Genomic DNA, 12,750 nt, shown 5'->3' with positions numbered 1-12,750 from the left:
TTTCAAGTTGTGAATTTTTGTAAGAATAAGATATATTTAAGGGGGATTTTTGATAAGGTTTAAAAGGTATAATTTTAGTTTTATTAATATTAAGTTCAAGATTATTATTATTTAGCCAATAAAAGATTTTGTCCATTGTAATATTTAATTTTTCTTCTAGTTGTTTTAAATTAGAGCATGGGATCAAAATAGAAATGTCATCAGCAAAAAGAGTACAATCATCGTCTATTAAGTTAGGAAGATCATTTATGTATATGAGAAACAATATACAACCCAACACACTGCCCTGTGGAATAGATCCTGATAAGTGAGCTTTATTAGATCTTATGTGGTCTATCTTTCCAGTCTCGAAGTTAGTATTTTCTATTTCCACATATTGAAAACGATTATTAAGGTAAGAAATGAACCATTTATGGGCAATTCCTCGAATTCCTGAGAGAAATAATTTTTCTAGTAAGATATCATAAGAGACTCTATCGTATGCTTTGCTCATGTCAAGCAGTAGGCCAACTGAATATTTTTTATTATTAAGTGAATCAAATATTTTTTGTATGTATTTGTATATCGCTAAAGTTGTGGAATGGTTTTTCCTGAAACCATGTTGGCTTTCATTTAGGATATAATATTTTTCCAGAAAACTACTTAGGCGTATAGCCATTGCAGTTTCAAATATCTTCGCTGATGTAGGTAGAAGGGCAATAGGTCGGTAATTATTTACATCAGATGTGTTTCCTTTCTTATATACCGGTTTTATTATGGATATCTTTAGATCGTCCGGAAATAATCCTTCACAGAATGATTGATTAATAAGTTTAGTGTAGGGGTAGGTTAAAATATCAGCACATTTTTTTATTAAAAAAGGGGGGATTTCATCTATTCCGAAAGAGTTTTTATTCTTAAGATTTTTTATTATGTTAAAGATGTCTTTGGGTTCAAACGAATTTAGAAATAACGAATTAATTAATTTATTAGAATTTATAGCTATATTGTCGTTTTTTACTTTAGGGCTTGATGAGATGGATAAATAGAAACTATTAAATGTATTAGCAATAATTTTCGGATCTACTATAATATTATTCTCTGAAGATTTAAGACTTATGTTTTGCTTTATTCTTATAGTACTTTTATTTGTTTCATTTTTTATTATTTTCCACATGGATCGTGTTTTATTATCAGCTGAGCTGAATTTACGGATATTTATAATTTTATTAGATTTATTTATACAACTTTTTAAAACTTTGCAATATCTCTTATAAAAATTTGTTAATACTTTATTTTTGGTTTGTGATACAAGGCGTTTTAATAATCTTTTATTTTGACATGATTTTTTAATTCCTAGTGTTAAATAAGGTTTATTTTGGTTTAGAGTAAATTTTGTTAGTAATTTAGGTATGCATTTATTCAGGGCAGTAACAATTATATTTAGAAATATCTTATAGTTTTCGTTAACGTTATTGTTAGGCTTAAGTTGATCATCCCAGTTGATATTCGCGAGTTCGTTTTTAAATTTATTTATATTAAAGTCATTAAATTTACGTTTTAATTTAATGAAAGACTGTTTATTGTGGAAGGTAAAAGGTAATGTGAAAATGATGCCCTTGTGATCTGATAATCCAAAATCATATACTTCAATTTTTGAGCCTTCTAGATAGAAATTTGTAAAAATTAGGTCTATGCACCTTTTAGTTGTAGGAGTTATTCTAGTAGGCTTTGAGACTTTTTGATGGAAGTTATAACACAACAAGAGGTTATTGAGTCTGCTTTTTTCCTTTGCATCTAGAAAATCAACATTCATGTCTCCCATAATAATAATGTTTTTATTCATTTCTTTTTTATTAATGTTAATGAGGAGATTTTCTAATAAGTTGTAAAACAATTCTACTTCTCTACTACTATTAGGCCAGTACAGATTAATCAGTAGTAGATTATTTTTAGGTATCTCTATTGCACATACTTCGAATACCATTTCGTTAGAGATAACTGACATATCAACACGTTCTAAATATTCTAAATTATTTTTAACAAATATGAAAACACCGCCGCCATCATGATGTATACGACAGAAGGAAGCTGCCATGATATAATTATTTATGTGTAATGTTTTTTGTTTTTCTATAGATAACCAGGTTTCCGAGATACACATAACTTGTAGATTAGGTAATTCAACAGTTAAATGGTCAAGTAGATGTATTTTATTGCAGATGCTTTGCATATTTTGATAAAAGATATTTAACTGTTTTGACGATCTGTTTGTAATATTTTGTGTGTTCATGTCTGAACTAGGTCCGAAAGTTATATCTATTTACCATTTTACGCTCATTTCTTAATTCACGATCAGTTCGGCGTTGTACATTACTTATATTTTCACCTATATTTGTAGCGGGACGACGTCGAGTTGAATGCTCGCCCGGCGATTTATTGAAGGTAGATTTAGATTTCACGCCATCGGTAATATTGCATTTCTTATTGTTTATATTAATATGCTGTACGTTCTCTTGCGATGAAGTGCTGTGTTCTAAGTCTGTTGAAGTGTTGATTATAGGTTGTGGTGTATTTGTTGAATTGTGCAATTTAGATTGAGGTGTCGGGGCCGCCTCAGTGTCCGCGAGATTCGAACGGTTTCCTTTCTGTTGATTATATATTTCAGGCGTTAAAAACTCACTAAGACGTATTCTGTTATTATAGTGGTAACGTAACGTTTTGAGATGTTTGGAGAAGGTGCTTTACCATCCTTTTGCTGATAAGTTCTACAACTATTGGACGGGTATGTGTGTATTTTCCTATTCTATACATCTCGTCTTCCATATGTCTCGTAAATGTAGTATCCAATGTCATCAAACAGACTTTGTTTATCATACCGATGGTTTATGCGTTCGGGGAATCCATAAACGACGAGTTTCTTGCTATTTATGTCCCGATTAATAATAAATTTTAACTTCTCCACTTCCGATTTCAATACGATATTTTCGTTTTCTATATTTGAGAGTTTTTTGCCACCTACAAATTCTTCGAAATTTTTTTCAAGCTTTTCTAGCTTGTTCAACATAATTTCAATTTTGTCATTCATATTTAATAAACTTTTAAACACTTTAAATCACTTTTAAACACTTAGGATAACTTTGATTATTAAATTAGTAAAACGTTAAATTAGTAACCACACGCGTTCCTTCGACCGTTGCGTCTTACAACGATCATTATCTGATTCCATTATCTGAAACATAGCGGCACTAGGCCACTACTTCACGCCGGTATTCTGTGCGAGTGTGGTAAGTAACCCGGACGAGTCTGGCCCGATTATGCTGACGTCAAAATATGGTAGCGTGACTCTCCCACTTTCAAATGCATGTTAAGAGACTGAGCGTTTGCAGTGTAAATAAAACAACTGCTTGAGTAGTATGAGGAATATACAGGATATCCCAGAAAGAATGGATAATCCTTGAACCCCGCACGGGACAGCTCTCCAGCGCTCAGAAAAACATATCTAAAAAAAAAATTCCAAGTGATACCGAAAATATGATGTTTTTACGCATTATGAAATGGTTCTTATCAGAGCTAATATTACGGTATATAAAATAATATCTAAAGTCGTAGAATTCGCAACATATGAAAAACGAAAACCAAAGACTGTCAAAACCAAACCAAACCGAAACTATTACACAACGCAAAATAAAACTATTAAAAAATATTAATTACGTAAATTGTTTTTTCTTTGAGATAACTAAAACGTATAAACAATTAACAAAGATCACATTTAATGTAACTGTAGATATATGTAGATGTCTGTATATAATGTAGATGTCGATGTATAGTTAATTATCGAAAAAAAATGTGGATTGATTACAACCCTTACATTAGTTTACTATATTGGCAGCTCTGCTATTACGTCACTAGGTCATTATGTTGGTATCAAGATTTAGTAGGCATTTCATACAAGCGACATTTCTCTATTCTCATGTATGTTGTTTAAATTCTCTTTGGTGTTAGGTACTTACATAGTTGTAAATTACTGAAATAAATTTTATTTTTTGCAAAAAGTTCGTCGACATGGAGAGCGAAGGAGCAGAAAATACAAAATCATTTTCTGGAATACCTGAAGCTATATTTGTGGTAAGTACGAAATCGATTCATAAAAATATGTTATTCTCAGTTTGATGATTGTTAGTACCTATGATACAATTTAAAGGTTAAAATCATCAGCTGGTATATATAGATTAATTATTTGAGAAAGAATGAGATATTAGATATACTTATTCATAAATTTTGTTTTCTTTTAGGATGATGTTAATGAATTTATGAACTTACCTGAAAATTCTGAAGGTGTTGAGAAAGTACTAAGAAGTCTTGATGAGCAACATGGAAAGTACAAATTTATGGAATACACGTTAAATACTAAGCGAAAGCGCCTTAGGCAGCAGATCCCTGACTTAGATAGATCCTTGGATATGATTGAAAAGCTTAAATCACTTAAGGAAAATATAGAAACCCAGTTTTTGCTTAGTGATCAAGTATTTGTAAAAGTATGTTTTTTTTTAATTAATCTTATACCTTCTTAATGCTATACTTACTTTTGAAATTATTCTATTGTAAATTGGCATGTGTAGAAGTATGTGTATGTTTTTTTTAAATTTAATATAATGTATCTGAATTACAAAATGTACAGATTGTTGGACCTTTCTTATGAGGTATTTCTGTGCACTAAATATTGCCAAAAATATAAGTTTTTATAGGTAAATGCTAGAGTACTGGCTAATGTATACTGGTAATGACTTAACACTAGATATGTGATGGTTGCAAATGATCAATTCATAAGAACTGCATGATTGACAGCGAAAGTGATTCATACTATCTTAGTAGGTCTATAGTATAAACAGCCTAGCATCAATCACAAACAGGTCAACTACAAATGCTTCAACATGCACTGTCATTACAATAGAAATAGGCAGGCCACATTTCATATGCAGATAATAGATGGACAATTTGGGCAACAAAGAGACAAGGTAGATCCAAAAAACGATGGAAGTTATTGTGGCTGATGCTGGAAAAAACTGGCTTGGGGTAACAGGCAACAGAGAAAAATAGATTGAAGGAAGCTTTCACCCAGTCAGGTCCTAGGTTTCCTTAGGAAAAAAAACCTTATCTTACTCATTTTGGCAGTATACCAACTAGGGTGGCATACCTAATACTCAGAATTACTGAACAGTATTTGTTGAAGGTCATTCAGGTGTACGTACGTTCCGACTTCAACACACTCAGGCTAGGAGGTGGAGGATCACCACTCAAACTGGGAGTGATCACCACATAGTAAAAGACACATTGAATATCAATCCAAAACTGGAGCCGTTTCAACTGGTGAAGACTACGATCAGACCCACACCAATCCAGTCCAGACTCTACCCTCCCAAATTGATGGATGAAATATGCCAAATGGCCAATGCTTCCCAGTATAGGGAGCTAAATAGCTAACTAAATCGATCTCCAAGTCATTGACTATACGCTGCCATAACGTAGATTGTGTGAATGCGGCCATAGAGTGTAACAAAAGCTCATAAAAATAGGCACTTTTTGAGATTTGTCTATTGTGCAGAGCCACCGACAAAGCTGAAGACCGCTGATTTATATCGCTGATAGATCCTTTCGTCTAAGCCCGAACTTTTGAGGGAAGTCGAGAAGTTCTATGTACAACTATACAAGACCGCACAGGCACCTGTTACCAACAAGGCTGAAGACCCAAGAGCCACATTAACCCGACACTATACCGAAGCTATCCTAGTCAGCCTGTACGAAATTAGTATGGCCCTAAAACAGCTTAAAAACAAGGTCAATTGCCGCAAAAGACGTCATTCGTCGAATCCACCTCGGATGGGCAGTGTTGGGGAACCTTTGTAAAATATTCTCATCCAAAATACCAGTGTCTAAAGCAGAGCTCGACAGACAGATGGCCATTGGGTCGGCAGCAAAGTTTTAAAATGGCGACCACATACCTGAAGATGCAGTGTTGGTGGGCCCCCACAAGATGTACCAATGATCTGGTCAGGATTGCCGGAATAGGTTGGATAAGGACAACACTGGACAGATAGTCGTGGAGATCTTTGGCCTTTGTTCAGCAGTGAACGTCTTCTGGCTGATATGATAATGGTGATGAAAAACTTTTTTGAGAGAGTTGTGACACTATTCATTGTGTTTGTCCAATATTCAATTTATAAATATTTGAACATATTTTTTGATATGACAAGAAAAGATAAAATAGTCAATATTGATTTTTAATCACAAGCACAGTTGTTTGTGTGTACTAATAAATATCCATATATTATATGGTGAAAGGTTTTTTGTTTTTCAATATTTTGTGATTCTTTACATCCACCTTAAAAAATAGGATGTATAGTGGTAAATGCAGATGGTTATTGTAATATAATTAAAATCATAAGAAATTTTACTTTAATTTCAGGCAGATATTCCACCTACAAAAAATGTTTACCTTTGGCTTGGAGCTAATGTGATGCTGGAGTATACTCTAGAAGATGCTGAAAAACTTTTGTCAACAAATATGGCTACTGCAAAAAAGAACTTGTCTCATGTTGAGCATGATTTGGACTTCTTAAGGTGAGTCGGTGGAGCCACTTATTATAATTATATATATCTCTAACAAATTAAATTTCTGCATGATGGACTCGAACCCGCGACCTCTAGCGTTCCGTGCGAGCGCTCTACCACTAAGCCAAACGTTCGAGTGATGTAAAGTTCATAAATCTTGATGTCTTTGTTCAACTCTCAGGTTGTGGTGTGGTGTAATTAATCCCAAAAGTGAGGGCTATCCATTAAAAAAAATAACAAATTATATATATCTCTATAACTGTTATGAATAACTTTAAATTATCGTTTGTTTATGTCAAATTATATATCTAGTTAGTAAGGCAAATAGATTATCCCATTACGAGGGCTGCACTAAAAGTATCGGGAATGGAATATTTGCACTGTTCCTGTCATATTAAAATCTTTTTAATTGAAAACTCCTTGGTTTTAAAAATTGAATACCATTTATTTATTTAAAAAAAGATTCTCGGTCTTGTCACAAGGTCTTTTCAAACTTTTGAGAGAGAGAAAATGGAATTGACTCGAGAAAATTCAAGAGCGATGATTTATTATGACTTTCGAACTGGTTAACACAAAAACAGTGTGTTGACCGGATGATTTCTGCATTTGGTGATGAAGCCCCATCCAAAACCACAATTTATCGCTGGTTTGCTGAATTTCAACGTGGACGTGCTCAAGCTCAGTGATGATCCCCGTCAAGATCGTCCAAAAACTGCAGTCACTAAAAAAAACGTTGATGCTGTGCGTAAGTTGATTGAGGAAGATCGACATGTGACATACCGCGAAATTCAGGCAACTTTAGACATTGGCATGAGTCAAATACAAATAATCTTGCATGAACAATTAGGTGTAAAAAAGTTGTTTTCCCGAAGGATACCGCATTTTCTCTGTGAAGAGCAAAATGCGGCTCGCGTTACTTGGTGCGTCAGAACTCTCGAAAGATTCCACGCAGGATCCTCAAATGCTGTATACAACATCGTTTCAGGTGACGAATCCTGGATATAAGCGTACGAACCCGAAACAAAAAAACAGTCACGAGTTTGGGTGTTCGAAAATGAGTTAAAGCCAACAAAAATTGTTCGTTCACGGAGTGTTGCAAAAAAAATGGTGTCCACGTTTGTCTCCAAAACCGGCCATGTTGCTATTCCTCTTGAGGGACAAAGAACGGTTAATGCAGAATGGTATGCTAGCATTTGTTTGCCACAGGTCGTTTCTGAACTCCGTAAAGAGAACTGCAACCGCCGCATCATCCTCCATCACGACAATGCGAGTTCTCACACCGCGTACAGATTAAAAGAGTTTTTAGAGCAAGAAAACATAGAATTATTAGACCATCCGCCGTACAGCCCCGACCTAAGCCCTAATGATTTCTATACTTTCCCTAAAATAAAGAATAAATTGCGTGGTCAGAGATTTTCATCACCTGAAGAAGCTGTGGACGCCTACAAAACGGCCATTTTGGAGAGCCCAACTTCGGAATGGAATGGTTGCTTCAATGATTTTTTCTATCGTTTGGAAAAATGTGTCAAATTTCGCGGAGAATACTTTGAAAAGCAATAAATACATTTTTAAATAGTAATGTTGTGTCACTTCCTTGATTCCCGAAATTTTCAGTGCCGCCCTCGTAGTATTGGATGTCTTAAGAATATGTTACTTAACAATCGGTTATATTCAATTATTTTTATTCAAAATCACTTATTGAATGTCAAAAACTACCACTAAAAACGAAAAAACGAGCGTAAGAAGTAGCAAGAGTAGCATAACAAGTTTTGTGTTAACAATGTGCTAATGAACATAAATAACATAACCAAAAATTTTATGAGATGCACCAGTCAAATGTTTATTTCTTTAAATTTTTCCCTTGATTAATCTTTAGGACCTAGTTTATAAATAGCGTGAATTGCGCTCTTCTACAGCACAAAATTGGTATTAAAATCGGGTCCCCATAACAATACCTAAAGTTAACAAGTCGCGGCGTATTTATGTCCATTAATTGATAATTTTTTTTTAATGACCAGTTGTGTTGGCTTGCTCACTGAAACAGCGCAAAAATTAATTGGTACATGCTTTGAGATCAAGGTCAAGTGGATGGCTTTATGTTAGCTAGATTACCGAAAAAAACATTCAATAGAACATTCAGGTATTAATATCAATACAGCGGGAGGTTCCTTTGCACAGGAAGCCGGCTAGATTATGGGTGCCACAACGGCGCCTATTTCTGCCGTGAAGTGTAATGTGTAACATAACTGTGTTTCGGTCTGAAGGGCGCCGTAGCTAGTGAAATTACTGGGCAAATGAGACCTAACATCTTGTCTCAAGGTGACGAGCGCAATTGTAGTGCCGCTCAGAATTTTTGGGTTTTTCAAGAATCCTGAGCGGCATTGCATTGTAATGGGTAGGGCGTATCAATTACTATCAGCTGAACGTCCTGCTCGTCTCGTCCCTTATTTAGATAAAAAAAAATACAGACGCCATTAAAACAAATTTGTTGGACATGAGTACAGGTTAAGTCGGAGTATTTCGAGGTTAAGTCGGAAAGTGCATTTGCCGCATAGAATTTACACAGGCGTAATGTTGGCTACAATGGTAGCAGATGGAGTACCGAAATGCAGACGCAACATGGCACAGTCGGAACGACCTGAATGAACTCGGTGTACGGAACGCCATCTTCATCTGTCAATGTTAGTCGAAACGCTATGACGCGGAAGAAAATAATTCGTTGTCAACAAACCACACGTTCACAAAAAAATTTTTAGTTAAAATTAGATTAAAATTATTATTTTCCATTAAATAGTCTGGGGGCCATCACTCCATTACAATGTAATCCTTTGCTACACAACCATATTTTTTAAAAGTGAGATCCTTATAGAATTGTCGCATGAGGAGTTTGGTCACTGTTGTACAAACTTAGTTAACTACATAACTGCTGCTCGCTGAGTTTGTTGCACCTGTTCTTCTCAGGTCTGAGGAATACCTTTTGGAATGGGTGGTAATTTTTGACTTTCAATAAGTGATATAACATCCTTTTTTGAATTAAAATATTTAAATTTGAAACAAGGTCATTAGATGATCCTTGCTCCCACTAATTGTTCTGCAACATATTGCTGCAATCATCCCACCATTAGTAATGGTAGTTAGTGGTAATAGTAGTTAGAGTAGGGCTTAAATAGTAGATACAGATATGTAATAGCTGTGATTCCTACAAGGGTGCAATTTGTATTGTATATCTTAATATATATATTACATGACACGTTGTTTGTCCGCGATGGACTCCTAAACTAATGAACGGATTTTAATGGGGATAACTTTATGGTGTGCAGTTTGGTCCAATTTGAGAGATAGGATGGTTTTTATTTCGAGTTGGGACCCATAATTATTTTTATTTTCAATGTTTTTTTTGTATGGTCATATTTTCTATGAGAGTATTTAGTGACGCACGCTTTGACAGTTCCGCTGTGAAACAATTGCATTATAACAACAGGGAGCATTTTTGCGAAATAATTCTTGATGTTTTGAAATATTATTGGCAAATTCCTATAAAACAGTATTTTTTTTTCATTATCTACAGAACAACGTCTATCGAGTCAGCTAGTAATATACATGTAAAAGTTATCATTTAGAAATATTTTACAGGGACCAATGGACTACAACAGAAGTTAATATGGCAAGAGTTTATAATTGGGATGTAAAGAGACGTCAAGCAGAAGCATCTTCTAGCTAATATGAAATTGTGATTCATATAATTTTTAGTATGCTACTTAAATTATGTTTGTAATCTACTCACACCTTAAAAAATCTCAAATATCAACCATACTCAAAATATTTTAATGGATCACAATTTCTTTTAATAGAAAATAGCCAACGTAAAATTTATCTTGAGAGAAAAACATAATTGAGGCTGTGGTGGAAAGCCAAAATTGTTTGTCAAACATAAACCATGAGTGTGTGTTACACATACCAGTTGAAAATTTTGAGTACTGTTATGTTATATTATCTTGTAATAAAACGATAAGGATAAAATATATATTTAAAAGATGTGGTTCATTATTTAAATAACATATGTTAAAATTAGCATTAGTTAGTTTGTTTCTTGTGTGTACAACAAGTTCTATATAGAGAGCACAGAAATCGCCTTAATTAATTGATAACATGAATTCGAAGCTTGATTTATTATAACACAATCTATTTAAAATAAAAGCGTTTTAAACTATCTACGAAGTTTATTTGAAATGCCTTTTGTTATTACTGATTATATATAATTAAAATTTATAAAATTGCTTTAGTACACTTTTATCTATACTTACTCTATTAATTTTCATTTTAGCTAAAAAAAACGCAAATTTTATCCATGTATTAAAATTTTATATAAAATAAGCTTTTATTTTATTCATCTATGTCCCAGGTTATAAGTCGCATATGCGCAGCCGGTGGCACGCGATAATGAATAGAAAATATGCTTTCCGCTGTCACAAGCAAACTCCTGAAAAGTTCCTACAGTCATATCTACAAGTAGGTATACCTACAGTCTGTATTTCCAAGGTTACACATCAATTTGCACGTGCACTTATATTTAGATTAACAATTTTCTTTTTTTGTGATTATTTAATTATACAGCATGTCAAAAAGGATTCTAAGCAAAAATTTTGCTAACCGCTCGTTATTTTTGAGAAAACATGAAATGATGAAAATGAAAGCATGGCTAATAAAGCTCCTTCATTTGAAAATGTTTGTATGCGTGTATCTACACTGGTCTGCAAAAGTAAGTATCACACTTTCCAAATTATTTTTTTTTCTTAATTATAGAAGGTAGAGATTTAAGATTAAAAACGTTTTGTTGCAAATTTGATAGGCTTTAATTCTTAGAAACTAAAATTATACATTAGTAACATTTTTAACTTGAAAAAGATAAAACAATGAAAATAGACATTTTTAGTTTAGTGTAAAAAAAAACAACTAAAATGTATTACATGTTATTTAATTTTTAATAACTGGTATTGCCTCCTCGAGCTCCGATTACAGCTTCGAGCCGGTTTGGCATACTGAACACTAGGTTTCGGAGCCGATGTTGGGGAATATTCTCCCATTCTTCTACCAGGGCCTGCTTTAGTGCCCTGAGGGTAGTAGGTGGTGGTCTGCGATTTATGACTAGCCTCCCAAGCTCATCCCAGGCGTGTTCAATCGGGTTGAGATCAGGACTTCTTGATGGCCAAGCCATCACGCTGATACCTCCTCAATATACTCTTGTACGATATGAGCCGTGTGTGGCCGGGCATTATCATGCATCAGCATCGATCCATCACCCATATTTGCTAAATACGGCCCTGCATACTCATTGAGAATCTCTTGAGCATATCTTTGCCCAGTGAGGGTGCCATTTTCTATGGCTACTAGCTCTGTGCGACCTTCTGAAGATATGCCAGCCCATACATGTACACTGTCTCCACCGTATTGGACTCTTTCTGAGATGCAGGCTTGAAGATATCGCTCACCAGGTCGCCTGTAAACACTTCGCCTTCCATCAGAAGTGTAAAGGGAGAATCGAGACTCATCTGCAAACAAAATGACCATTCTTCTTCATCCCACTGCATGTGTTCACGGGCGTATCGCAGTCTCGCTACTCGATGCTGTCTCTCGAGTTTTGGGCCAATTCTTAAAAGAAGGTTACCGACTATAAAGTTTTTATGTACAAAATTAAAATCTCTTTGGGAGTCCTTTTTATTTCGAAAGTATATCTTGTGAACTTAAAACGTTATCCTAATTTTAAAAGTGTGATATTTACTTTTGAAGGCCAGTGTAGGTATATACTTTATAATAAAGCTCTCCTCACGGATTTTAAGCAAACTAACTGTTATTGCCCAAATTCGGTTTGATATAAATCGGCCGCTATTTTGACAACTTATTTTTGGTTTTTGCATTTGATTTTGAATCGGTTTAAAATGAAAGCGCCGCCCACTTTCTCTTGCAACACCAGAGTAATCACAGGAGCGTGGACGGCCTTTATCTTCCTGTCTCCTCACTTTGCCATATTATGGTAACGACATGAGACCACCGTGTAGTACGATGTTATGAAGTTAGCACACAAGACATTAAGGAAGGTGAACGCGCTTTTTTTGAAGGCACCCGTGTCGTATCGTCCCGGGAACACCGCACAAGTAAGTT

The 12,750-nt window shown here is 34.5% G+C and overlaps 2 protein-coding genes across 2 annotated transcripts in view; one reads left to right on the top strand and one right to left on the bottom strand.

The window, feature by feature from the left end:
• Positions 1 to 12,750, bottom strand: part of LOC126972240 (transmembrane protein 127-like) — a 551,958-nt gene that overhangs the window by 16,426 nt on the left and 522,782 nt on the right. The gene's annotated exons all lie outside the window — the stretch shown is intronic.
• LOC126972248 (prefoldin subunit 3) lies at positions 3,939 to 10,801 on the top strand. Its single transcript, XM_050818897.1, has 4 exons — positions 3,939 to 4,107; positions 4,275 to 4,517; positions 6,446 to 6,600; positions 10,225 to 10,801. Exons 1-4 carry the CDS (start codon positions 4,045 to 4,047, stop codon positions 10,310 to 10,312), a joined length of 549 nt encoding a protein of 182 aa, XP_050674854.1. The 5' UTR covers positions 3,939 to 4,044; the 3' UTR covers positions 10,313 to 10,801.

The sequence above is a fragment of the Leptidea sinapis genome, chromosome 25 (genome assembly GCF_905404315.1).
Source record: "Leptidea sinapis chromosome 25, ilLepSina1.1, whole genome shotgun sequence".
Taxonomy (NCBI): Eukaryota; Metazoa; Arthropoda; class Insecta; order Lepidoptera; family Pieridae; genus Leptidea; species Leptidea sinapis.
Note: the sequence above shows the minus strand (reverse complement) of the source record. Positions and strands in the feature narration are given on the sequence as shown.

Coding starts and splice junctions, on each gene's coding strand:
- LOC126972248 (XM_050818897.1), top strand. CDS start 4,045: ATGGAGAGCGAAGGAGCAGAAAATACAAAATCATTTTCTGGAATACCT. Junction 4,108..4,274: donor TACCTGAAGCTATATTTGTG/GTAAGTACGAAA, acceptor GTTTTCTTTTAG/GATGATGTTAATGAATTTAT. Junction 4,518..6,445: donor GTGATCAAGTATTTGTAAAA/GTATGTTTTTTT, acceptor CTTTAATTTCAG/GCAGATATTCCACCTACAAA.